Raw genomic sequence first — 27,913 nt, 5'->3', positions numbered from 1 at the left:
TCCACCGGCGGATGTTTTTTGAGGCCACTGATTCTTTGAAAAGATGTTGGGCGCCTCAGACCTACTTCAGCTATTTCAGATCAGGTCTTCAGGACTTCAGGGTGAGCGCACGTGCGTGTCTGAGACGAGTGCGGTCCACTTCCTCGAACACACAGAGAGATCGACACGACTGACACGGATTCCTCTTCCTCGTGCGGTACCGGGGCGTCAGATCTGCGCTCAGACGGAGCACACACACTCCAACAGGAAGAGTGTGGGTGTTTGGGAGCAGCTGCATGGAGAAGCATCACACCCGGCTTCCTCCCTCTCTCCTCTCATCTGCTATCAGCCCTCCCTTCATCAGCTCATTCCCTCCCTAACAGGACCACTGAGACTCCGCCGTGGCCTTTTTGGTTCCAGATGTAGCGACGGAAACCGCGCCAACGTGTCCTGACTCTGTCTCTTGTGACACACCAGCGCATCAGCACCTGCGTTGCACAAACCTCCCCTGCCCTAATTTGGCTGTCACGCCTGCACGAGGTGAGGCCCCGATGACTCAATGCGCAGTTGGACGGAGCGGTTAAACACCGATCTGCTGCACCCTAAGGTGAGGTGCAGCATCTTTCATTCCTATGCAAACATACTTGTCGCAGCTTGATTAGAAAAACCAGGCCATAGCGGAGGTATAACTGGGTAAGCCGCCGTAGACGGTGCACATGAACCCAGCATCTTTCACTTTCCTCTTTCACTTTCCTCTATCATCGGCTATCACAGGCTTCTACTGTGATCGGTATTTTGGTTTTTTAACCCTGCCCTGTCAGCAGCAACACTGATGGTTAGCAGGCTGCAGACAGTCAGCAGTTATTTCTGTGTTTCCTGTGTGTCACGCGGTACTAGCTAGAACTAGCTAGCACGGCTGACAACACACTGGCTCCCAGGTGCACAGCGTCACAGTGTGGGCCCTCGGCCAGAGTGCTTGAGGGCCATTTAGGGAGCCAACTAGGCCCTGTGGCGTGTGCTGCCCTGTGCCCCCCTCTGTTAACCCATTGCTATCCCCAATTGAAAGGAGAGACAGGCTTGTGACATTTGTGCTATGGGAAAAAAATATCACATGTCTGTTTATGGGCATGTGTGAGCTTGCTTTCTTTTCAAGGTACAACTAATTGACCTGTTTTTTTTGTTTTTTGATAAATGGACAAATCTTGACTCGTCATTAACAGCTGCCTGACAGGAGCATCCCTGCCCATAGAACAACACGCCTACTCTTCAACGTCCGTGATCTTTTAGCGGTGGTAACATATTAGTGCCATCGTCGTTGGATAAAATTGCTCCATGGCCTGTTGAGGAGGAGCAGGTCTGAGGTCAGCCCGAAGAAGACCTTCAGTGAAACCTGCAAGCAGGTTTGCCCTCTTCCCCCGGACTCGGCCCTGGGCCGCAGATGCACTGACCCACACAAGGCCACGCTTCTCTGGGTAGCACAGAGGGGCTGCTGTGCTCCGGTTCCTGGAGCCCTGACGCTCTGATTGAGACCCTGCCGCCCATGAAGGAACCAGAGGGAGGGGAAGGGAGGGGATGTAAACACATCTGGCATCCGCGAAACCCTGCAGACTCTCATAACATCACGGGAGGAACGCACAGGCCGTGTAGAAGAGAGAGTGCTGTGTTCCTCTCCTGCCATCGCACATGCAGCGGAAGACACACACACCCACGCAATTGTGCGCCTGCTACCTCTGCCATGTCGAAAAGTGATTATGTGGGGACCCGTAAGAAGGCTCAACGATTCTCCAGCTGGTGGGACATCAGCATGCTCGCCGCCATTGTTCTATTTATACCACCTGACAAACAAGCCCATGTTGGTGCTGAGAGGCCATTATGCAGCAGCAGAGGAAGCGCTTAAGACAATGCCGTTATTGCAGATGTGTGCAAACAGACAGGGGGGACATACATCACGCCGACCCCCCTGCGTGGGTTCACCTGTCTTCTGTGGCGCATTTCTGCGTTTTGCGTGGGCGCCGGCTGCTCGCATTAGGCGTCTCTACAGGACGGAGGCGGCGATGGTTGGGTGGCGGGTTCGCGTCTGCGTGGGGGTGAGAGTGCAGATGTTTTGAAGTTTAATGCAGCTTTGACTGTGGGGGATGAGGAGTGCAGGTTTGTGCACGGCAAAGTAGGGCAATCGCTCCCGTCTTGATGGCGACTGAGTCTGTTCCAGAGAGGCCTGGAAGCAAGCGGAGAGTGCTGTGCTCTTTGTGGCCAGCTGTGGGACCATTAGAGGCCCATCTGCACACAATAGCCTCTGTCTGAAGGGCGTCCACAGCCTGGCTCCCCGTCCTTCCTCACCGTGTCTGTGCACGGAGGCCGGTACCACGCATTTCCATGCCCCATTTTGTCTCATCGCAGACTTCTACACGCCAGTCATCATTATCTGCCTCCTTTCAGCAGTTCCGATGCCATGTCTGCCTTTCTCGTCCCTGCAAAACAAACAGAATGACGCCGCTCCTCTCGTTGCCATCGGATACGGCAGAAACTGAATTTACCCCGGTGTTAAAGCTCCCCTGTCTCCTCTCTTTTTAAAGCTGAGGAAATGGGTACCGATTGGATCAAAAGGTTATCTGCCCTCGAACGCTCGATAAGACACAACTGCATGCAAAAATAAAGGCGGATGCCTGAAAACAGCGAGCTGGTCCAACCACATGCCACTCCACATTTGATTGAGCCTCACACGTCCTCCCTCTCTCTCTCTCTCACACACACACACACACACACATGCAGGGTTGCAGCATGCAGGCACATGCAAAAAAAATATCTGTCCCAATACTATAATAAGCCCTCAGAGGTTGCACCTGCACCTGTGCCCTGGTCCACACCTACACACAGGTGTCAGGATGTGACACACGCACACGCAAAGATAGCAGAGGGAGGGGGAAAAACAAGAGCGGGGTGAATCACACAACTGCGGTCGACCAAAAAGCCTTCTCTTGATATTATCGCTGTGTTTTGGAGTGCAATGATGGGTGTGATTTTCATTTTTAGACAGGCCTTAATCAGAAGTACTACACACTTAAATAATTAGCTTTACATACCGTGCGGGTGTGTGACGCATCATTGGATTTTGAACATTAAACGTTCGTACAAGTGAATGGTTCAAATACCTCCTGCTCTGTATCAGCGTATCACAATGAGTCACACAGGGTTTTCCTCTGGTAACCTCATCACTGGGGCAGAAATTTACCATTCATTAGAACACGCATGCTTGCATGACACACATTGGACATGACAGATGCATTGCAACAGGAAGGATGTGAGTTTTATAGTTTGAGATGAAGACAGTGGGGTCACATTTATTTCATAATTGTGCTGCTGTCAAAGTCAGAAATATGTCAAAGTTTGACAAATATGGCTATTTTATTAATCAGGCTTTCAGAATTGGAAATTCGCTGGTAGTTGGTAAACATCGCCACCTGGTGGACGCTGAGCGACGTGTCGTGACGTCACTATAGCTTCTGTTTCAAATTAATTTCTTGCCCATTAAAATCCTTTTATGGGCATTTCGTTTTCCCCACATAAAATACCTTCCCCCCTATCTTGCTATTTGCCAAAAAAAGTATTAGTGATCAATCAAAAGTGTTCAGCGTAGAGCCAGAACTTGAAGTGTATGAGACAAAACCTGAACCCGTTGTTCCACCGTCTCTTTTTCACCACTCTGTGTCAATGTTCATCCTCCCTGTCTTCAATAGGACAAGAGACGCCGGTGCCCCTGAGAGCACAGTAACCCTTGGGAACCTTTTTCAGGTACTGCTGATGATGGTCCTCAGCATAGTAGAAGTGCTGCCCCTCCAGGATCTCCGTGGTAATGCGGCCGTGGCCTTCTTTATCCAACTCCTAGTGAAAGAAGAGCAGAATATGCGCTTATGTCAAAGGAACAGAAAACAGTAGTGAAAATGTTTATGGTGTTTAGTAGGCACCACTTTCTCCCTTTTAACCAACCACCACTTGTTTTTCTGCAGCGGATGTGAACTCTCAGTGGCTGCAATGTTTTGCGTTGCAGTGCAACAACAAATTTCTGCTATTTAAGGAGCACACAGGTGATTGATTGACAGAAGAAAAGAGCTTTTCCTCTTTTTTCTGTAGTTTAGCCCCGTTGCTCTCTGTGGGACGAGGCATCAAAGCGGATCCGATCTCTTTGTGAAATCCTCACTTGCGCACTCTCGAGAGACGATTTCAGGCGCTGAAAAACCAAAACAAACACTCATTGACTCTAAACAACACTGAAGAATACCTGCTGTGCAGGAGGGGTTTTCTCTGTCTAATAATACACCTCCAGTTGTCTGTAGACCTGTGCGACTGAGAGAAAACCACAGCTTGATTTGTTCTGGGTAAACCTTCATGTGGATTTTCAAAGGTCACATCAAGGTGTTGAACTCAGAGGAGAGGGAACACGAGAAGGTTCCCCAGCATCCAGATCACCTCCATTAGTTCCCTTATTGTCTTACAGTGTGTTATTTTCCTGGACTCTGATATAGATGCTAAATTAGCTCTATGCTAACCACATTTATTGGCTGTTTTTTTTTAACATTGTCTTGTGCAGCTGGATTTAGGATTTTGGAGCCTTGTGATTGACTTCATGTGGAATTTAGGATGTGGATATTTAAATACAGAAGAATAAAATAAACACATAAGAACAGCATCATCTGTTTTTCTACAGTTAAACTATAATGCATGTTACATTCCAAAAATATTAGACTCATGGTGGGTAAAAATATTAGACTCATGGTGGGTAAAAATATTAGACTCATGGTGGGTAAAAATATTAGACTCATGGTGGGTGAGCCCTTGTAAAACGGACATGAACTGGCCTATTTTTCTTCTATCTGGCAACACAAGAAAGGTTCCAGCTTTCCTTTTTGGTCTCCTGGTTTCTTCAGAAACAGAACATCACCTTTATGACTCTGCTCCTTAACCAAATATTAAACATTACATTTGTACATCCTTGGAACTGATCCACCCGTGGAAGTCCTGGCTGCGCACGTTGGGGTTGCATGTGCTTGATTTTACAAGATCTGGCTTGATAAAAGAGGCTGTGCAGTTTCTTTCTGCTGTTGAAATAAAAAGGTTCACTATTCATGGTAATATAATAATGTCCACGGGGCGGCGGTGTGGTACCGGCTCTGTGCGTGCTTGTGTGTGTGTGCGTGTGTGTGTGTCCTGGAGGTAATATGGAGGAGTCAGTAAATCAAAGCACTCTGCTGACAGTGAGGCTGAGGCAGCAGCTGACCTCCGAGTCAGTAGCCGCCGCCGCCGCCATCGCTACAAAGATGGCTGCAGTCACCCTACAGAGGATTCTGAAGTCCACAAACCGAGCTACAGCGGGACGGCGTCACCTCAAGACTGGCTGCCGTGCTCCCTGTCTAAAATCAATGTAAACCATCTGACACAAGCACGGCGCTTTGCACGCCCTGGCCTAATTAATCAATCATCGTCTCCGCGCCACTGTAGGAGCGAACCCTCCGGGGCTCCTTCTGCGAGGAGAACACAATGTCCGAGGAAACAGTCTGCTCTCTGGGCAAACACACCCCACCCGTCCTGATGCCTACCGATGACTCCCCCATGCTCCATTCAGCTCTGTACGGCAGTCACAACATGGAGGCCATTTTAGATCTATAAATCAGAATGCATGGCGTCACGCCACTCTGTATAACCTTACATGGCTTTGCTCTCTCTTTCCCTCTCTCTCCCACGCTCTCTCGCTCCCTCTCTCTCACTGCAGCACCGGCAGAGGTATAGAGAAGGAACACGGAAGGTAAAACACCAACAATGGAGGGAGGACAATTGATCCCCCAGCTGACCGTTTTGACCATTTTGATTGTTTAGGCGCAGCCGCCCGCTGGGAGACGAGCACGTGCATCAGCGTTTGTGCGCAATGTTGCTGGAGTGAGACGTACACGTGAAACACGGTCGTGCCAGCGTGTCTTTATACCACGACACTGGGACCCAACAAGCTAAAACTTGATGAGAAAGATGTTGCTTTGGATTGCAAATAGTGCTTCAGCGTAACATCAGGTGAACACACGCCGGGTCCTCCCCAGTGACACAAAACATGTGCATGTGTCTGCGTGTGTGCACGTGTGCGTGCGTGTGCGTGCACGCGTGTTAAGGTCTGAGCTCGCTCAGCCCAGTCAGCCCTTCCTTCCTTCACGCCTGTCGGAATGACTCCCATGTCAAAGACGGGGCTGAGCGGGTGCAGCTCTCTCCTCCTTTTGGACTCTCTCTCGGTCTCTGTCCATCACCGACCCTCGCTCTCCCTCGCCGGCTCCCATGTGAGCACAGACCACTGCTCCGCACTCCCGAGTCCTCCCTGCTGTCCAGCCAAGCGAGAGAGAGAGAGAGAGAGAGAGAGAAGGGGGGAGCGAGAGAGACCCTCTCGCCATGGCCGCTGCCAGAGAGACGGCCCCGGGACGCAAATAGGACGTGACACCCCGAGAGAGGGTGGAGGTGGAGGAGAGCGGAGGGAAAGAAAAGCACTCGCTCCCATCTTCCCACCCCACTGTCTTGCCTCTCTCTGTTTTTTCGTCCTCCAGAAAGCCTGCGGCTGCAGGGCGGTGGGGAAGAGACACGCACTGACATAGAGTTTGTGACACACGATGACTCATGGTGGAGACATTTGAGGAGGGATACGACCTTAATACGCCCATTTATGTAATCACTGGTCGACTCCCATTAGAGCTTCACACGATTTAGCATTTATCTGAAGACACGGCCATCGTGTCATTTTGAACCATTTTTATTTTACAGAAAAGTAATATTAAGATAAAAATTTGAACCGTGAATGACATAAATGTGTCTGAAAGGCACCAAAATCTTGTTTCAAATCCAAACTATAACAGCCTGTCAGATAATTGTGCGAGTCAGAAAAGACAAGATTTTAGAAAATTCCGAACCTTCAAATTTCAGGCTGCAACTTTTTTGTCAGATCTGAAATGAAAATCAGCCCTGACCGCTGTGGCGCGGCTACATTTGGAAAAAAGTTCATTAAAAAAACAACAATCAAAAAAACCCCGACAAAAAAATGAAACGATATAAGATGCACCCGTCAGATATTCAGATCCGGTCGCGGCACTGGAGCGGGGCAGCTCGCCGGTGCGGCGCTGGGATGTGACAGATTTGGACTCTGCCTGAAAACACGTGAAATGGCCTGACATGATACTTATCGACTGGTCGGCGGCGGCCGCGCTTGCCCCCGCCGACCCCGAGGAGAGAGCCGGAGCACAAGTGATGCAGGGGGGATGAAGTAGAGTGACAGAGGAAGAGACAGGGAGACGGCGCAGAGGCGGGCGCCGACGGAAGAAGAAGAAGAAGAAGAAGAAGAAGGTAGAGTGGAGTGGGGGGGGTAATAAAGACTTTAAACGGTAATGTGTTATTATTTAAAAAACACGTATGCAAAACTTGTGTATTGTCAGTATGAATCTGTTTATACGAGGAGGATGAAGGGGATTATTCCCCCGTTCCCGTCTCCGCTCGGGGTCAGGCATCCATTTTAGTGAACGCTCCTACATTTTGTGAGTCTGGGAGGATACAAACGCTTCACAGTGTTCCGATTTGTTTGTTCTTTCTCCTTTTTTTTGCTGCTTTTAATCCCAAAGGAGACAACAAGTAGGTAAACACGAAGAGGGAGAACGCGGGAGATGATCCCGGCATCGCGGTTGGGAACGCCACGGATCCGTCGCGTTTTAGCCGCTCTCTGCACTTGACAACGTCTCATCGAAGGGATGAGCATTTACCTCCCGGCATTAAAAAGTCATTTGCGCGCGACGTGCTGCAAAACAACCTTCGCCGCAGCCCGTCTTATGGCAGAACTCCGGCGCGGAGCCGCGCTAACGCAGAGGCGCCGGTTTAAGCGGCGGCAGCTGGCGAGGAGTTAGAAATGCAAATCGGACATTTTTTTGGAGATTTCCATAAAAAAAGAGTCCGTGTGACACTCTGTCCTGCTTTAACAACCCTCCAGCTTCTCCTCAGGACTTCTAGCCTCGAATGACCCCCCCTCGCCCCTTTTCCGACACTCATCCAAACCCCCGTGCACCCCACTTCCCCCCCTTTCAAGCTCATTAAGTTGGGATGCCTTATCAGAGGGCACAGTCGGCCCTCCAAGGCCCGCCGCACACGCACGTACGAATGTGTGCGTACACGTGCAACATTCAAGCTGGCTCGATAAAACCTATTGTTCATACGCGCGCATGCACACATGGGGGGGGGGGGGGTCCACGTTCCAACCCCCCCTCCCCCAACCTATACCCTGCAAACTCTTCCTAATCAACTCTTCCCATCCTTTTACTTACCCCTGCCGCACCCTCTCGCCCGAGACTGGTGAGACATTTCGACGGAGGGAGCGATGGTGGGGAAGAGTGTGTGTGTGTGTATGTGTGTGTGTGTGTGTGGGGGGGGGGGGGGCAGAGGGTAAGAGATGCACTCCTCCTCTTTGCTCTGCTGCCACAGCGGCTTGGATACAGAACCCTTTGATGTTCTGCAAATTTCAAATTTCATTATAGAGAACCCCCTTCTCGTCTCCCCCCGCTCCCTTCCCCCTCCTCTCCTCCCCTTCTGTGCTCTTGCGCTTAAACAAGCTTTTCTGCCCCCCCCCCACCCCCAGTGCTGAAGTTAAGAAACTGAAAGCCCTGCAGAAGAGACTCTTCTTATGGGTTAATTATTCATTGGGCTGCGCGTATGTGCCAAATGTATGTTGTGTGTGTCTCTGTGTGTGTGTGTGTGTGTGTGTGTGTGTGTGTGTGTGCACGTGCATGCATGTCTGTGTGAGACTGAATAAGAGAGTGTGTGAGTCACGGGCTGGCGGTCGAGTGGAATGTGGATTTCGCAACGCCCGTTGTAACTTTGAGCGAGGTGCCTCGCCCCCGCTGACCCTCTCGCCACTCGGTTGGCCTTTTAGCACGGGGCCCGGCGCTCACGCCGCCCAACCACACGCGCGCGCCGCAACGCGCGCACAGCGACTGAGCCAGTGCGTCCTCCTCCGAGATGCCGCTTACGTGCCAGACTTCCTTACTCAGCGTCAGTGCAGCGAGGCGACCATTTCAGGGCGAGATGCTGCCATTTTGGTTCAGAGCGCGTCAGCTGCTTTGAGAAGACACGCGTCCCAGTGGCCCCTGCGATGAAACGGGGGTGCCACTGAAAAGACTGACAGATCAGTGGTGTCAGCAGCGTGGCGGAGAGAGAGGAGGCGAGGACGAGAGTCGGACCGCGGTGAAACTATCGAAGCCTAAGATGGAGCAAAGATGAGCTCGTTGTTAGAGACGCTGCTGCTGTTGTGCAAAACCCCACCGTTAAATCAGGCTGAATGATGGCAGACTTTCAAAAGCATTATTAATAAAGGTTTAGCTGGTCATTAATCTCACCAACTATACCCTCAGTTGAAGATATTTTCCTTCACGTTGCTGGTTTCAGATGATATCCGCTCTTAGCCCCTCTGATCTGATAGCAACCGTCCCCCCCACCCTCCTCCTTTCACCATGATCATGGCCTCAGCTGTCACTTCTCTCTGACCCCTGACCCCAGCCCAAGGCCAAGGTTGGAGGTTGTTCCTGTGGCAACAAGGAAGCCGCCCCCATGCACCCTGTGACCCCCCCCTGACCCCAGATCATGATTTGCTCCCTCCCTGCCAGCGCGTCCATGAATACCGTTTAAGAAATAGAAGGTGGAGAACAAATGGGACGGATGTGGGGATGGGGGGGGATCAACGGTGAAAGGGCTAATTGATGGGCGAATAGATGGCAGAACAAAAGGGGGACGCGTTTGTCAGTGAAGAGTCGACTTTCTGGAATAGAGTCCGATGACCTTTGGGTTGACTTTCTCTTGGCTATCCAGCATGAGCCCTCAGAGGTCACGGAGACAGAGGCTGTTTTTGTCCCTTAATTACATCTGCCCTGGTGTCGAGGGGAGGGAGGGGGAACAGTGAAGGGAACAGCGCTGGGCGGAGGACATCCTACCTGCTGGTAGGCCACTTGACTCTTCAACACGACCTCCTGCTGAGCGGGACTGGACGTGTAAACGGCTGAACGATACTGGGTTCCATGATCATTCTGCTGCCTCATACCTGTATTCACACACATACACAAGCCCCCCCCCCCAACACAATCAGCACAATGGCACGTTTAGCGTTTGCACAATCATGTCATCACCCTGCATCTTGAATACATGAACCTAAATGAGTTTAAAGATCAGAGCAGATTTCACCGGTGGAAATGTGATGTGTGGGTGGGCAGGCTGCAGTATGGGTAGGGGTGTGTGTGTGTGTGTGTGTGTGTGTGTGTGTTGTCATCCGTGTGCCACTGTCTAATTTTTCGTCAGCTTTACATCAGTTTGTACCTTGATTAGGAAGCCAAACAGTTGCTGATGCTCCCATCCCGAGCAGCTCTGGCATCCGACAGTACGCGTCGGTGGCTTCCTCTCGCTGGCGAGGGCAAACTTTGAGCCTTTACGACGTCGGTGCAAATTCATAAATATATACAATATCCGAAGCAAACGCAGCGTACGAGCAGATTCAATCAGTGTTTTTTTTTCACACGACGATACCTCGGTATCACTCGGTGGAGCTGGGGGTTTACATACCCTTTATTTATTTATGTCGATCTCACAAAATTGGATTTGCATGCCCTCCTCCTTTAACACGGTTTTCCTCTACGGAAACTCTGCAGGGAAATATCGGCGCTACGTGGTTAGCGCTGCAAATGCCTCGCGCGTCTGTGCCCCACTGCAAATTCACAGCTAATCCGCGAAAAATAAAATCACGTCGTTATCTGATCAATTGTGAGTTAAGGGACAAATGACGCATTAAGAGACGCAACTGGCGTGTCATAAAAAGTTTACGGGCGATAATCTCAATCAGAAATTATTAGCAGATAATAAATGTGCAAAGGAGCCGCAGTCACAGGAAGCTGGCGCCTGCCTGACACAGTGACCTGCATATCCTGTTTGTTCTAGAGAGCTGGCGCGGGAGAGGGACGGAGGGACGACAAGGATCCTGATGTTTCGTGCTTGGTGGAGTTCTGAGCATCAGGCTTTCAAAGTTTGGGTGATTTATTCATAAACCATGCATATTTGAAGATCCCAGAGGAGAATAAAAGCAGTAGGGGAAAAAATGACAATCAAGAGAAGCACAACACTCATTACACATGCTCAAGGAGAATCTTTATAGTCCCCATCCAGAGCATGAAAAAGTATTATTATCTTAGCATTAGTGATGCAATAGAGTACTGTTGGTATATATACAAACCGACCGCCTCAGAGGGCTAATCTTTGTTAATAACATTAATACTTAACTTGCCTTGATCAGTAGATGCTGATCATACCTGTCAGTCAAACCTAGTGAAACCTGGATATTACTTGGCACTTTGATCCAAGATTGATTTGTCTGCATTTAGTTAATGTGAATGGGTTGAAATATTGCCAAAAATACAGATGCTAACGACAGTTCCTTCATAATCTGAGTCTTAACTGTGCTGTAACGTTTCTCTGATTTCAAAATGTTCTCTTTATGCTGCATATGCTTATGGTTCTGTCAGCCTGTTTCCATTTTGTCTTTATTGTACTCGTTTGTCTCCCTCTGCTTCTGCATCCCTCTCCACCGTCAGCCTCTTCCTCTCCAACTCTGCAGTGCTGGATGTTGGCCATCTTGCCCCCAGCGCTGTTGTTCAATGGGGAAGCTAATGGTGGAACCTCCATCAAAGGCCACAGAGCCACTCTGCTATTGGCCCTCTGCCGGAGCCTTTACTCTGATTGGCGGCTTTCGGGGGTCTTGTAGCCTTTGCCGTTTCCGCTGACCTTCCTTTCTGACCCCAAGAGTCTGACCAGTCTATCGACGTAAAGCTGCAGCTGTTCTTTACAGATGTGTAAAAGTAGGTCTGGCTACAATCTGCCCATTAATTGTTAAATTAGATTTTTTTTTAAAAAGAAAACAAGACAAAGGTTTTTCCTCACAAAGAAACGGGTAATGATATGGAATGTATCACGCACGCATGCGTGCATGTGCGCAGGCACACACACATCAGCCTTGAGTGGTAGTGGCTGTCTCCAACACAAAGACAATTAAGATTCATTACATCTTCAGAGATCCCTCCACCATCTAAAGGGGAGCTGCTCTCCAATCAAATGGGAACACGTTCCAAAACAGCAGCCCGGGTTCTGATTATTCCCGGTCCAAACGCTTAAACCCTCTATCCTCAAGGAACTACAGTGGCAACAAATACCAAAAAAAAAAGAAAATAACTTTGATTCTCGCCTCCCGCCTCTGCCGTCTCTCTCCTGCTCTCCATTTTTAACAGCCCCCTTCGTTATTTTCTCCATCCATCAAAGGCAGCAGTAATTATTAATGAGAGCCTCCCTGTTCTTTCTGCATTATGCATGAGAGCCTTGCGTCTGAAAGCAGAGGGTAATGGGGGGTGGACAAAAAGGGGAGGGGCCACAGGCGACACCCTCCCACGCGCACAGCCTCGGAGGGGTCACTGACCTCTACCCGAGGAGCCAAAAATATTAATCAGTTCCGCCCTCCCCCCTTTTTCAGGAAATTCAACTGTAGCCGATTAACACAAACGGGGCCAAAATCAGACAAAACGCGAGGATGCTTTGACATTTCGAGTCTCGGTGGGGGCAGCTCCTCTTTTTTTTTCCTTCTTCCCAGCAGTTTGTCTTGCACAAACCTTTGGACATAAGTGGACATTTTTCTCCCTCCTTTGCTAAAAATCTGCTCCAGAGTTTGTCCTCTGGAGTTTATCCTCCAATGAAAATTTTAAAAAGGAGAAACCAGAGAAAAAGCACCACTCAGCTGGTCCCTGCTGGCTTCTGGGGATAAAAGCTTCCTATTTCTTGCACTTCCAACCTAACCTGCACTGCTTCCCTCTGCAGACTTTGGTACCTTTTCTTTTGTTTTTAGCTGTTCACTAATTCAAATGTGAGCAAACAACAACAACAACAATAAAGCTGTAAATTTATTCCAGGGTGGCCAATCTGTTGTTCCAGGTTCGGTGGTCTGACCTCATCGTATTCTCCTCTAGATTCTTCAGACGCCTCATGAGTGAACAAGTGTAAGATCTCAGATTAGCTTCCCCACTTCTCCTGCGCTAATCCTCCTCTTTCTGCATTAAGGATGCTGCTCGGCGCTTGCGAAGATGTAAGATGAGAAAAGATTTCAAACGAGGCCGAACTACAAAAAAAAGAGGAACAATTTCATCACAGACAAAAGAATAAACATTTCAACCATTAAGCTGTTGTCAGCGCCTGCAATTAAGAAATGTTTCTGCGTAATTGGCGACTTTTCGCATCCTTCTGAGCGCAGAGCGAAAACATTTGAAGTGGATTTGGAATCATTGCAGTTGTCAGCGAGGACCAATTAGGCTGCAGCCGAGAGCGCGCTAATGAACAATCTAACAGTTTCCCTTTTCTCTGCCTTTCTGGTTTACCTCTCTATCCCACCCCCACCTGCCTTCCCCGCTACCGTGTCGCTCGGGGAAACACTCGGTCACCCACGGGTCTGGAGCGAGTCGAAACATCAACCAGGATTATTTGGTATTTTCCACGCTGATAAACTCTGACCAGATCTCATTATTTCTACTATTCTGTCAGAAAAAGGTGAACCGCGTACACACAAAGAGACATAATGCCTGCTAACTGCAGTCTTCCCTCTGTGTGTGCGTGATAGCGCCGAGCGCTGTGCCGTGCCCCACGGTCCCGATACGTCTGTGTGCGTGCCAGCAGAGCCCTCTCCTCCTCTCAGCAGCTATTTTTGCCCTGTTCTTATGTAAGCCGCTCCTGACGCGCTGGAGACAGGGGCAGAGTACAGAGATGGGATGTCGAGAGCATCCCCAACAGATACACATTCGCTAGCACATGCGAGAACGCAAATCGCAATTCGGCGTACAGTACACGCTAACGGGAGTGTGTGACATATGCAAACATACGAAGTGGAGCAGAGCGAGATGCTCTGTTGGCTGTCAGGTGGTGCAAGTACACACAGATGCAGTCCTGAACCGATAACCCAGCTATGACAACAGGACATGTTTTTACATACGTCGTATAACCATTTACACAGATAAAGAGAGAGAGAGAGAGTGTGTGTGTGTGTGTGTGTGTGTGTGTGTGTGTGTGAGCAAGAAACATTGTATTTCTGGTACCCAAAAATCTGCCTATTCAGGTTCCAAATGATCATCTCCGCTGCTTTCCAACATGATCGCTTCATGGTTCTGGGCATGTTGTCAGAGCACCATGGTTCTGGCCCTTGTGCTGTTTTATTTTTAGCCGCTTGTGCATCTGACAACCAGAACTTGTTTTCGTGTTGCTCCGGTATTTAACTTTAAATCCTGCCTTTGCTGCCTTAACTGAGCTCAAGACAAATGATGCAAATGATGCAGGGTAAAGAAAATCTGATTCTATAAAAGGTTCAAATTTAAAGGCTTTTGTAAATAGCAACGTAAGGGAAGGCCACATTATAAAGCCATTTAATTTCAACATATACAAAGAGACGCCGCGTGGCAACTCCCAGCGTGCACACACGTGCCATAATCTCCATAAATTAGGCCTGCCTGTGTGCGCTAGGGTGTAACAACTGACACCTGGTAATGAGCTCGCCACTTTCAGCCAACCGCTGCAGAGAGAAGGGGTGGAGTTCGAAGATTCAGGGCTGCAGGGGTCACAGGTCAGGGGTCACAGTCACCTCCTGCGGGGGTTTGCCGTTGGAGCGTTGGGGGATCCCTAAATTGAGGGATGAGGTGACAGGGGGGGCATGTGGAGGGTGCCCTACAGGGAATTGGCGTGTGTCGCAGCCAGCTGGGCTGAAGATATTAAATAAAAAGAATATTCATGCTCATCTTAATTGTCAAAATGTAACTGCCACCTGCATGACTTGGCAGATGGAGGACAGCTTGATTTATGTCTATCGTGTGACCTGACCTTCTCTGGAGGGGGGTGACTTTTTGGTGCAGGTTAATGCTAGTTGTGCAGGGAATACACAATATTTCACATTTCTTTATTTATTTGAAGCTTTGGTGCACCTAAACAGGGTACGTAAGTAAAGAAGGAATGTGAGGATGGCATCAAATGAGGGCTGCTGCCTCGGCCATCTTAGCTGCATATTCGTGTTTTCGTGTCTATTCATGCATGCCTGTGATGCCGGTTCACTGACGCAGCATCAGCAGCCCACACCATAAATACTGCATGGGCTAAAAAAATGGAGAGAACGCAGGCAACAAGGAAGAGGAAGGGAAAGGAGAGGAAAAGAGGGGCTCTTAAAAGGAAGGGTGGCGAGCAGAGGAAGGAGAGGGATGGAGCAAGAGATGGGAGATTGGGGAAGGAGGTGGAGGAGGATGAAGAGAAAGGAGAAGAAAGTGACTAAGAGATAAAAGTGGAGTGAGCGGATGCGATGTTTGTGATGAGCGGGTGGCCTCGGGGAGCAGTAGACTCAACGCGCTGCTCTGGATGTGCTGGCGGGCTCTGGGCTGCTGCTCACTTGCCTCTTCGCTCGCTACATAAAGGGAGAGGGTCTGGCGGAGGGGGATGCAGGTGAGACAAGTGAGGGAGAGAGGGGGTAAGGAAGCTGGAAAGGTGGCAGAAGGAACAGATGTAACCTTACATTTGAAAAGAACAAGGAGAAAAGTGCATTATGGAAGCATGAATATCTAGAATGAGACGGCAGGTCGGTACGATAAAGCTGCTCCTCCAATGGCAGCTGCAGGAGGAGAGGCCTAGATCCCTTTAACCAAAGTACCCAAGTGACGCGCCTCCTTGTTTAGCTGTGCGCACTCACCATGTGCACACGCACTTGTGTCTTCTGCCTATTTTTATTCGCGCACACATGGATTAATGCTATCTACGAACAGACATAATGAGCGCTGGCGCATAATGCCAAGCGAACGGCGCGCTTGTGAATGGTAATGCGTGCACAATTGATCCACAGTGTGTAAACCACAAGATGTGTGTAATCATTGAAAGGCATCAAACCACGTTTGCACTCTCGCTGATGAAGCAGAAAATGTCACCCTCTGACACGCAGATGTCAGGATGGTTGCCGAAAAGTTCACGTACAGCGCCGCGCGTGCATCTGAGGGCGACGCTGCTGAAGAGTTTTGCCTAACCCAGACATAAGAAACTTATAAATTTGGAGCGTGTTGAATTGGGGGGGTGGGGGTGGTGGTGTTGGGGGGTTGGCACGGCAGTGGAGGGGGGGAGGGTTTATGCAACATCCCAGGGAAGCCAGCAGATTGAGAATAGTGTTGCTGAATATGGAAAGAGGGCACACAGCAAAGGCTGCTGGGAGTTTCTGATTGGCTGCTAATGTTGCTATCCAGGCTGGGATTGGTGGAGCTGACGCAGCCCGACATCACGTTGTCGGGACTAAACCCTTTTGAACTGAGGCAAAGCAGAGAGGCACAGATCTCGAAACTCACACGCGCACGCACGCACACACACACATGCACACACACACAAACGGATTTTTTTTAATTTAAAGTATGCGTGCAGTTGGATATAGGTGGATGATGGTTGTCGATGCGCTCCGACATCCACGCTGATCGTGTCCTGATGTTCCCGGGTTTACCTCCTCGTTTGATGACTTGTCGCAATTCTGCATTGTCAATAGCGGAAAAAAGATCACACTTTCTTCATTTTAACGTTCTCATTTAAGCCCGGGCCTAACTTGGCCAGGAAAAAATTTGAGCCAAAGCATGCGTGAAGGTGCAGCCGGCAGGTCCCTTTCCACCGCTGCATGGCACATTTGTCAGATCAGAGGAATTTCTCCTGCACATGAACGGGGAACCGGAGAAGACATCGATTCACATTTGAGTCACGAACGACGAGCATCCGTCAAGAAAAATAAGCCTATTTGAGCTTGTGGTTATTTTCCAAACATGTCACCTGGTGTTAAAAAAGAAAAGAGTGTATAGTCAATAAGATGTGTGCTGTTCCGAAATCACCGGATGCGACAAGGCAGTGACTCAGGGGAAATGCATGACTACACTTTTGGCCCAACTGTTTTTGCCCCGTGGTGAGTTGCTTTGACTCTGCTTGTGGTGAGATGAGGCTTCAGTGCATTGGTGAGGAATATCAGCTGATCGCTGCTCTGAGACAAATGTCACCAAAGGCGTTTCCCTCTTTTTTCGCCCTCTTCTTTGTCATCCGGCTTACTTCAGCGGGGAGAAGCGAAGACACGGCGGACGTGCCGACTCATCTGTAAGTCAGCTGGACAAATATGGCCGACCTTCGAGTGAAGGAGGGAACAGCCATGACAGATGCAGCAGAGACGGAGGAGCTCACGTGTATGTGAAAAGCCGAAGGTTCCGCTCATGAATCTTTGATCCATCTCTTCCAAACTTGTCACGCTCATTCAATATGAGTGTGAGGAGCACCTTTTTGCCTCTCTCTTGCTCTCTCTCACACACACACGCACGTGCCCTCATAGTGCATTAATGTTCTTACATCACCTCCTCCATGAGCAGAGACAACAAGAAACATGCAGCGATGGAGAGATGAGTTTGGGGGAAGGGAGCCTTGTCGCTGTTAGGGAGTGAGGGGGTTGAACGACGGGAGGGGAAGAAACGTGTGTCATTAAAGAAGAGTGGTGGGTAGCCAAGGATTTAAATGCTCCAAAGTCAAACATGTGCATCGTAGTGCAGGGTGTGTGTACGATAAGGCTCTGAATCTTCTGTTAGAAGTTTACCCTTTCACGTTAACAGCTTCATCGATGTCGCCGGATTACAGTCGTACACGAAACACACTCTGCATAATTAAAGACTTGGAGATATTCAGCCCAGACCAGATTAAATGTATTACCACCACCATCATTTGTAACAGCAGATAATAACATACCCTGTATACTATATGATGGAGGGTTTTTTCCAGTTAGGGCTTGAACTCGCCCCACTGGTGTGCCTCTCCATGGATGGCTGGAGCTCAGACACATTAACACTGTCTGGCATTGACTTACACCCATGAGATCCACCTCCCCCACATACAGCACACAAAGGCGCACGCCTGGGCATCTTCCTTCTGCTCTAATACACCTTGTGCCCTTCGGGACAGGTGTTATTTGAGGGCGACATTTGCTTTTTTTGTGTGTGTGTACAAGTTGCTACCTTGAGTAGGATCATGCCGTTCCCAGAAGTGTTTGAGCAGCGTCTCAAGACTGACGTCTTTGGGGGAGAAGACCACTCTGACCACCTCGGTGTGACCAGTTAGGCCTAAAGGAGAAACAAAAAGATGCATTAACTAATGACATTTCAAATAAAGGCATCTGCTTTGCCTCCACGATCCCATCTTCCTCCTCATCCTTCTATATCTTCTTTAAACAGCCAGGCCCAGTCTTGTTTGCCTTGTGAGTGCCACTACGGGCACGCGTCAGCCGCAGGTAGAAGGCAGGTCAAATCAACATGGAGCCATGTTATTGCTTATGACACAACGGAAGAGAACGACAAACAGAGTGGGGGATTGTGGGGGGTAATCAAGGTAGGGGTATGTTGATAACATCGCCAATGGAGGCAGTCTACTGCATCTGCTGCTGCCAAAGCCCCGAAGATTCAACAAACTGAAGGAAAAACTTCAGCCCTAACATGCAAAGAATACGCACACACACGCCAGTATAGTGGGCTTAAGTCTGGTCTGGTTTCTACTGGGGTGCGCCGCCTGATCCTCTATCATGGCAGTGAGTCACGAGAAAAGATTGTGACACAGAGAAAGGTCTGCAGTAGTTTATTATAATAGAAACAAGAACGATGCCAAATCTCCCCTCTCAACACAGAGCTGGTGCACGTTGTTGGCCGTGGGTCATCAATCATCAGCCTGCAGCGTAGCTTGCTTCACCTGTACTCCATCATGTCACAGCTGATCTCATCAGTGGGGTACCAAAAAATAAGATGGAATTATTTATAAATGTACAAAACTGGTTTAAACTTGGAGTCATCTTGGATTAGGCCGAGAAGGACAAGGACAACGCCCAAATTTTATATGGTATACTGTATATATTTAAAAAAGGTCATCAGATGCAAAAGCACACAGATGGATGGACAAGTGTGTACATTCAATTGCTCAGGTGAGCGTGATCAGCTGTGCATCTCACATGGAATGACCCCCAAGAGAGGCCAGAGGGTCACCACACGACAAACGAGGTTTCACTATATGCATAAATATTACTGTAGTCATTTATAACAATGTGATTGGCTGTAAATAAGGGGAGACGGCGTCCACAGGGGGATAGACGGTGGCAGAGAGCTGAAAAATTGAACCTGCACTACAATCTTTCACACACGTCCCATGTGAAAAAGGTCACTGGAAGAGGAGTGAATGCGGCTGTTACCGAGTCAATATGCCAAAGAACACTTGTGCGGGGTGAAAAATGGCCGTGCTGTCAGCGACCCTCCTGTCACTGTCAGATACCTATTCCAGTGGGGGCCTGCGTTTCTCCTGCCCACAGCTTTTTCTGAGCAGAAGACAATGAATGATATCATCAGACTTCCTTTTATGATGTTTATTATTGTCACTGAGTGATGAGGATCGTTAGCTTTAACCTCAACCGGCTGCTAAAGTGCAGGAATGCTCAGAATCAACCCCTGCAGGACAAAAGATCTGGTGTCAATCAATTCCACCTTTCAAAAATCGGACTGCTGACTGACTGTCCGTCTACCCGGCTGTCCTTCCACCCTTTCCCAGTTAAGCTGACACTTCCATCAGCTGCTCCTCTCTGTCCAGCTGTCTGTCCTGGCCTGGCTGTGTTGACAGCTCCTCGGTCTCACGCCATGGCGGTGTTCTGCTCCGTCATGGCCAATGGAGCGGTGCCTGCGCCCTCTCAGCCGATGGACAGGCGGCTATTCTTTCTCACGCTGGTTTGCGTTCTAAATTTTCTTTCACCACAAAAGTTTATTCTACCTGCTACCCGACTTGCTGTAGCTCTCACTTTCTCTTTTCCTGTGATCCATTTCTCATCCCCACCTCCCTGCATTGCTGACCACCTTGCTGGAGAGCCGACAGAAAAGCCGACAGATAGGAAACACACGCAGCCCTCCCTTGATTGGTTCTGCTCAGAAAGCCTGCCAACCAAGCCCAGAGCGCCCCAAAGCGTCTTTGCTTTTCTCTCCATGTCTCCCATGATGTGGCTGCACCTAGACTCCATGCCCGCCTGTGAGGATGTGCCCTCATGCATGAATAAGACAGCCCTAAAAACACGCGAGAGGCTCACAGGATGAGACAGAGCTAGACATCTTGATTTTAATTATACATCAACGATCTACATGAATGTATTCACATCGCGCATGGAAAGAAACCAGCGGAAACAGGTATTTAGAATATTTTGGGGGCTTCTCATGCAAATACAGGAATCGGCATTGGATCAACAAAATCCTGTTCTGTAAATCAGCGACTTCACACAATGCTTTGGTTTTTAATTCACGTTAACCTCTGTTGCTAAAAACGCCGCAATACAGCATAGAACAGAACCCAATCCTTACAAGTAGGTCATGGGGAGGTGGGGAGGGGGGGTACATCCCATCTGGAGCAGTGCATTCTGAGTAGTTGACTGCAGATGAAGGGAAGGCAGTGAGAGGATGAGTGTGCTGTATTTAAAAATGCCCTTTCCGGCTCACTACCGCCTGATTTTTCATCTCTCATTGCAGCACTGGGTCTCTTGAACCCCGACTGATCCGACGAAGAGACACCTCGGCCCTCCGGTTCACCACCCCGCAGGGGAGGTGCGCCAGCGTCTGAAATATATCCAACAAAATGTACTATTTACCTGAGCAGACCTCGTGGTAGTTTGGGTTCGGTGTGTAACCGCCGGCGTAGCCCACCTGTGTGGAGAAGACCCCCGGAAGTCTCCAGAAAAGTCTCTCTGCACCCCAAAAACAGCCCATACCTGCAGAGGATGACAGCATGAACCAATGAGCACAGACTGATAAGGGTGGGCCCCACGCTGGGTCAAATTTGAATCATAAATTTGTGACTGTGCTGCCTTACCAAACATGATGGTCTCCATTCCTTCTGGAAAAGGCTCCACTGTGGGATTCCCGTTGACAACATGCTTGACTGTAAGCAGGAAATATGTACAAATGTGAAATCAGCACAATTGTTTAATTATAGTACAAATTAAAAGAAAGCCATCGGGAGCCTCAATAGGCTAATAGGCCTGTGCTTGGATAAGGGGTTGACCCGGGCCAGCGGATCAGAAAGAGCAGCTCCTGTGCTAGAGTACCTTTATGAGGTTACGCAAGAGCGACTGCCATTCTGTCTCTCTTGCGCTCTCATGCAGTCATTTCTGATCTCGTTCTCGTCTTCTCAGGGTTCACCAAGCGAGTCGGTGAAAGCAATCCAGGGGCATGGGTAGATACGTGAGCGGAGACCTCAAAAACAGACGCGACGGCGCTAATCTTCGCAATGCTACAAACGCCTCAGCATATACTGATATGCACCAGTGTGCCGAGAGGTGGCAGGGGGAGGCCCGGTAATGCCAACTGTACAGTACAGAATTAGAGCACTAAAAAGGAAGTGTGTGTATGTTTAGTCCACAGATGTGCAAGGCGGATTAGGGTTTAAGAAGACTGAGGTGACTTATGTGTAAATCTCCTTTAAGCAAGGCTGGTTTGTACTGCAACCACTAATATTAGTTTACAGATAAACAGGCCACCAGGAATGCTAAGGGCTTAGGTGCATGTATGCTGTATGTGCAATGCACAACTACGATTCTGATGTTTGGGGATGTGCGACAATGACCGGAATACACAGAATTGCTCATCTGATAAAAATTCTGGTTCAGTTCCTAGACAGGCAACAACAGACCGAAGATTTCAGGGTATCTTAGATATCAGGTGGCAGCCATGAAGCCAGACACACTATAAAGAGTCGCTGCAGAGTTTCAGCTGATGCCACATGCCTCAGTGTGCCACCTCAAGGCCACGTCTTGAAAACCGACCAGCCTGTTTGGTTTGTCTGTGCAGTAACAGATTGCAGGAGCACAAAGGCCTCCAAAAGTGTCACAGAGGCCCGGCTGCCTTCAGGCCCTGTTGTGCCATCCCACCGTGCACCGATTCTGTCTCCAAGCAGCAGGTTGTTTGGCACCACCAGGTCAGGCTCGTGCACACAGTCGTCTGAAATCAAAGTGTATCTGTGTCAGGGAGCGAACAGACCAAATAGTCTTGAACAAGGGGGGGTGGGGGGGTTGGGGTAAGCAAGGTGGTGGGAGGGCGGTTACGAAAAAATCCTGTGAAGTTTTCTCCAGCCTGTGCTTGATTTCACTGTCTTTTTTCCTGGCCAAGGATGAAAAGCAACAAAGTTGCCAAATGACAGTGAGGGAGAAAAGGAGAGAGTAAGGGAGAAGCAAGTGTGTGATTGAGAAGGAGGAGGAGGAAGTGGAGGAGTGGGAGGAGGAGAGTTCAGCCTGCCAAAACAATGCAAGAAGTAAATAGTCAGTGAGAAGCAACAGATGATGGTAGCAGAAAGACGGTGAAGGATTCTTTTGGCGTTCGGACCAGTGAGCCTCTAGGCGCTAAATCAAAGGACCGAGCTCTTTCTCCAAAAGTAAATACAGGAACAATGAACCAGCAAACAAATAAACAATGTTTTAAAATGAAGTCGTCCCTGTGCACACTGACGTGTCACCACAATCAATTAAATTTCTCTCATGCTTTTCTGCTGACCATCTTCCAAAACATCCCTCATTCCCTGCTCAACGATGCCCACGTGGAGTCATGGATGCAATCAGGCGCACAATCACACGCTCTCCCCAACCTCTGCTGTGGGTATTTCTCCCATGGAGGACCTGGCAGAGGTCCAGGGGGGTGCCGGGCTGAATCCTTTCAGCCCAGCGTCACCCCTCACAGGCAGAAATGGACGAATACTCTCGGTACGCTCACTCAGTACACTGGCAAAAGAAAGGACGACAACAAGCAGGGAGGGTAACTGACCGGGCTTACAGTAGACTGGAGCGGGGGGGCATTTTTTTGAACAACTAAGACGGGCATTATTTATTTATTTTTGCCTTTGTTTTCCATGGATGTCAAAGCTATTAGCATGGTAGCTATAGGCGGCTGGACCCGAACGAAACCATCAGAACCAGCAGCAACCTTGCATCATTCCTATCTAGGGTGCAGCAATAAATCTGTTAAGCATGTATGTGTCCGGTTTTACTAGTTTAAGTGAGTATTAAGTCTTTATTTACCCTTTGATGGGTTGCTTTTCAACCCATGCTCCCATGTTTCTTATCCGGCACAACGAGGTCCAAGCACTGCTTCCCCTTCACGCAGGGAGACGGATGCCAACACTGGTACCAGAGAGGTCGATTTTCAGGCTGCCCAGTTTGTTTCTTTCCAAAAATCCATTCTATTTCCCCCTCTCCCCCCACCTCCCAGCTTCCCTCCCTTTGCAAGTCCTTTCTAGCCTCACACAGGTTGGCGAGGAGTCAGGCACGAGTTGTCGGTGGAGCGGGAGGCTTTATACTGGTGCCAGATACCCTCTGCTATGCTGGAGGATGGGTAGGCACACACACACAAAAAGAGTGGGGCAAAAGGGGGAGGGGAGGATGGGCAAAGACTTGTGGAAAGTGGTCATAAAACAAAAATAGCTTTATGTTTTAATTTCTTTTTAAATTTATAGTTCAAAAAGTGGCTATTCTAATGCCTGAACTGAACTTTAAAAAAAAAAATCTGCTTTCCCAATGGGTCTGTATAAGAAGATCATTTGTTTCATCTATTAGCAAGACAAGACAAACTTCATAAAGCAATAACAGCGTGAATAGAAGCTACTGTAAGGTTCAAATCAATAAAGCTTCTCCATTCAAGTGTTGAACATGTGCAAACGGTTTTATCTGCCTATTAACTTAAACAAATGCTGAGAGCTATCATGATGAAACATCAAATTAAACTTTAAAGTTTGTACAAAGTAAAAAGCAAACTACTCTCACTCTTACACTCTATTTTCCTGACATGAAGGGAAGATAACAGCAAAGTTCAAACAAAACTGCTCATGATGTCCTCAGATGCAACAAAGGAGAGGCATCACTCATTCACTAATTGTGAATTACAAAAGAAAGCGAATCAAATAAACACCTAATTGTGCAACACAGACATAAAATGTTGGTCCCACATGTTCGGAATAGGGTACTTATTGGACAATAACACCTTTTAGGACACCGTGATCTAATTTTAGTGTGCTGCCGTTGGCTCTTTTTGACTAAAATTAAGTCCCAAATGGTCTCTGACAGCTACAGTGAAGTTTCAGATGGCTGTGATGACACCTACATTGTGTGGGAATATTTCATCAGAGGCTACATGCTTGCACACACATGTCAGTCAGAACCGTGTTACAATGGAGATCTGAGTCAGCAATACTGATAGTGCTGAACAGAACACTCACAGTCCACATCCATGGGGTTGGCATGGCTTGTTTTGGTTGCATTAATTTTGTAGGCCTCTTGAGTTCATTGAGAAAAATGGCAGAAGCAAGGTCAAGTTAAGCACAGGGTCAGCATCGTACTAGGAAACAGGATAAATTAGCAAACTGTCTTCATTTTTATGCATATTTATGTTTTTTACCTACATATTTTCCTGCCCTTGCAGCCCTTCTGAAGCAGGTTGCCTGCTAGCATCAGAAAAAGGAAAGCAAAATACATCTTTGCCATGAATCTGCTCTGAAGAATTACAGTGAGGCATGTAACGGAGATTGATTTTGGTCAGCTGACCTCCCCCACCCTGTTCGGAAGAAATATTGGCAGTCTATCCTGCGCCGACTCACAATAATAGCCGCTGTACCCCTACCATGTAGCAATCTGGCACTGGATCATCCTCGCCAAGGTCACAGGGTACGTACAGACAGGCTTGAGGGAGGCAACGCAGCACAAACAACCAAGGATCTTCTTCAGGACCAGCTAAAGGGGTGGGTGTCACTTTTAAAATGAGTGCTCTTCATTATGGGAGTGAATATGTGTAACACGTACACTCTATTTTGGACCTGGACCGACATATGTGGAAATACTAGTGCTTACTGGCCCATACCACCAAAAACACTGGAACCTATTCCATCACACAGGAGAACAAACCCATCCCCACCTAAGCTGACCCCCCCACAGTGAAAGGGGAGGAACAGATTTCTGCCATGCGGCGTCTCCGAGCTGCTTCGACAGACGGAGCAGGAACTTACGATGGGGCGGAGCCTTCATGCGCATAATACCCAGATGGGCCCCTGGATGCTGCAACACCTCTTATCCACCCCTACCCAGAGTCCATGGCCAGAGTAGGAACCAGGTTTTAACAATCCCAACATGGGCCAGCGTATCACAGAATTTTACAACCTGAGATTGTAGGTCATTATAACCAACTACATAAGAGTAAGATGTGGGCAGCGGTAGCTCCGACATTGAGCTGGGAAGTGGAGGGCCTCAAGGCCCGATGCAGACAAAACATGGAAGGTGTTCTGGTAGTCGGGGCGGGGGAGGAGGTCCGGTGAGCTAGGTGTAGATCCCCCAAAAGCTAACACGGGGCCCTGCGAGGAGCAGGCGGCACATTCACGGATGCACTCTGCCTTTGCCCACATGCAGCTGGGATGGGCTCCAGCACCCTCCCTGTGACCCCAAAAGAGACAAAGTGGTTAAGATTTTTTTTTTAAAGAAAGAAAATGTATAATAGTAAGAACTGGATTAAGAGGTTAAAAGGTTGGAAAACTAAACTAAAAAGCTTGTAGCTAAAAAAAAAGGATAGAGGAGTGTATTGGCAGTAATGTGCACTATAATACCACATGACATGCAAAGGTGCAGCTGAAGTAACAGCTGATAAAGGGTTCAGTTGTCAGGTGAGTTGGTTAAAGTGGTTTCTAGTCCACTTCAGATTGACCAGAGGCTGGTTGGTTCAAATATCATTGTTCTCTTCATATTAAAGACCTTTGAAACCACCCTGACCTTACTTTCTGAGTTGGGACTAATGTTGACCGTATTTCGTCTCCACATTTTTGTTCTAATGCTCTCTGCTGTGGAACCATGTTCCCAACCTCTAGTCCTGAGAGTGAAACGACCCTAAAACCGTCATTAAATCTACATAAAATGTTGATTTCAAACGCCTCTGATCAACCAATCAGCGTCACTGATTATTGATGGTTATTGAATGAACTAAACCAGGAGTTTTATTTCATGGCGGGAATATTCCTGCGCTTTGATGTCGCGTTCGCTCGCGCTTTGCCATCTGCCGTAGACGTTAATGCAATTCTTTGCACGTGCGTTCGTTTACCTGCCACCACCATCGCCACGTGCCTCCCCCTTAGCGCGCGGTCTCTGCTTGGCAGCTCGCTTTTATGTGCCATCCGAGTCAGCGGCGCGAGCGACGCGGAAACAGGAAGCAACCAAACGGCGCGCGGTTGCGCACGCGAGGATGGCGGAGAAAAGAGCACAACAGTCTGTCTCCACCGTGCACGCCGACAGGACTTGGGCGGGGACGGGGGAAAAAAGGCAACTCACTTATGAATATTCATCACGCGTGGGCAACGTCGTGCGCCGCATATCAACTAATCAAGGGGTTAATATGACTTTGGCACAAAAGCCTACAGTGCGGGAAAGAAATTAAATTTAAATAAATATCCGCGCCGTTATGCATGCAAATCAGCTTGCGCCAATTATCAGCTCTCATTCTGTGGGAGGTCCTTCTGGTAAAGCGTGGACGTATGGAGCAGCTCCTGGTAGACAGTGGTGGGCCTATACAGAGCGAAACGCCTGTTTGTGTTTGCATGTGTTATCGAGGCCTTTGTCACAAATGTATCATGAAAAAAAACAGATAGTGGAAATAAATGAAAACGTGTTTTCATTTCAATTTCACTACCAGGGTGGTTGCTCGGCCTTAATGTACGTGCACCATCATTGCTTGGGCTAATTCACAACAGGAGTGGTCGGTTGGCTACAGAGGTTATTCAGCCATTTTATTTACAGTTGCATTTTTCTGTTTCTACTAATACTCTTATTTTTGAATTATTCTCACACACCGGTGGTTAGTTTGAGCAACAAAAATGTGGCTGAACATGGCGACCGTGTGTGCTGTTCCACCATTTTCCGCAGGTTAGATGTGGATAAAGTTGTAACTTAGCAGCAATTTCAGAGAAATGAGAAGGCAGATTTTGCAACGGTCAGCTCACATTCATGAGTAATTTCCTTTGTTGTTTTATTCCATTTTTCAGCCAGAGCAGAAATGATGGTGATTATTTACATGTGAAAGCTTAAAGCATTTCTGCGCTTGCTCTAAACCAGCCAATTTAACCAGTAAGAAAGAAACCAGGCCATTGTTCCTGTATCCTGCAAGCCAGAATAACATCACACCCCACTGCAATCCCTCTCTCCACTCATTCCTTTCCTCTCTCTCTCTCTCTCTCTTATTTGCCGGGGAAATGAAGCTCAATCACCTGCGGAGGAGCTGAGGGCGGCAAAGGGGACTTTGCAATGCAAATGCCAGGTAATTACCCGAAAGCTTGGAGAGTGGAAGCACACAGGATGAAAATAGAGCAGGCAGGGAGAGAGACGGAGATGAACCAAATGCTGGGTTCACATGTCTGGTGATGCAGGATGATTGGGGTGTTTTAGGGGCGTGTGTTTATGTGGATGTGGGAAGAAGAAAGGGGAGAAGAGACAAAAAGGTGATGAGAGGCACAGACATGGATCGAACCACATACACACTGAGAGAGGGCACCGAGTCTCTGCTAATTTCTTCCCTGGTATATGCCCCCCAACCCCCCCCACCTCCAACAAATGATCAATAAAGCTCAGTAGCACAGGACGGAAGGCTGTGCTTTTAATTTGGGAGAATATTTGTGGTGAACAAACCCCTTTTTTTTGCACGAGTGCTGCTGCAGTTTGAGTAGAAGTGTTTGCGCCTGGTTGCACCGTCGTTTGCGTGCTCTTTAATGGGTACTTGCGGGTGCGTGAGTGTGTGTCGCTTGA

At 48.6% G+C, this 27,913-nt stretch overlaps 1 protein-coding gene and 1 long non-coding RNA gene across 4 annotated transcripts; one reads left to right on the top strand and one right to left on the bottom strand.

Annotated features, from left to right (window-relative positions):
• LOC130540294 (uncharacterized) lies at window positions 1–4,663 on the top strand. The gene is made up of 2 exons (XR_008954357.1): window positions 1–586; window positions 3,714–4,663. It is a non-coding gene; the product is annotated as an uncharacterized LOC130540294 (long non-coding RNA).
• On the bottom strand, window positions 3,262–26,445 carry msrab (methionine sulfoxide reductase Ab). Of its 3 annotated transcripts, none has more exons than XM_057059342.1 (6): window positions 26,220–26,445; window positions 20,968–21,036; window positions 20,747–20,866; window positions 18,099–18,203; window positions 9,969–10,075; window positions 3,262–3,858 (listed from the first exon to the last, which is right to left on the bottom strand). In XM_057059342.1, exons 1-6 carry the CDS (start codon window positions 26,290–26,292, stop codon window positions 3,685–3,687), a joined length of 648 nt encoding a protein of 215 aa, XP_056915322.1. In that variant the 5' UTR covers window positions 26,293–26,445; the 3' UTR covers window positions 3,262–3,684. The 3 variants fall into 3 exon arrangements, with proteins under 3 accessions (XP_056915322.1, XP_056915323.1, XP_056915325.1); XM_057059343.1 differs by lacking the exon at window positions 26,220–26,445 and adding an exon at window positions 23,165–23,414; XM_057059345.1 differs by lacking the exon at window positions 26,220–26,445 and adding an exon at window positions 21,203–21,594.
• Window positions 26,446–27,913: the final 1,468 nt, after the last annotated feature.

This window comes from Takifugu flavidus, chromosome 16 (genome assembly GCF_003711565.1).
Source record: "Takifugu flavidus isolate HTHZ2018 chromosome 16, ASM371156v2, whole genome shotgun sequence".
In the NCBI taxonomy this organism is placed as follows: Eukaryota; Metazoa; Chordata; class Actinopteri; order Tetraodontiformes; family Tetraodontidae; genus Takifugu; species Takifugu flavidus.
The sequence above is the reverse complement of the archived record's forward strand: the minus strand, read 5'-3'. Positions and strand labels throughout refer to the sequence as shown.

Coding starts and splice junctions, on each gene's coding strand:
- msrab (XM_057059342.1), bottom strand. CDS start 26,292: ATGGCACATAAAAGCGAGCTGCCAAGCAGAGACCGCGCGCTAAGGGGG. Junction 20,867..20,967: donor AATGGAGACCATCATGTTTG/GTAAGGCAGCAC, acceptor CATCCTCTGCAG/GTATGGGCTGTTTTTGGGGT. Junction 10,076..18,098: donor ACGGCATGATCCTACTCAAG/GTAGCAACTTGT, acceptor GTGTGAATACAG/GTATGAGGCAGCAGAATGAT.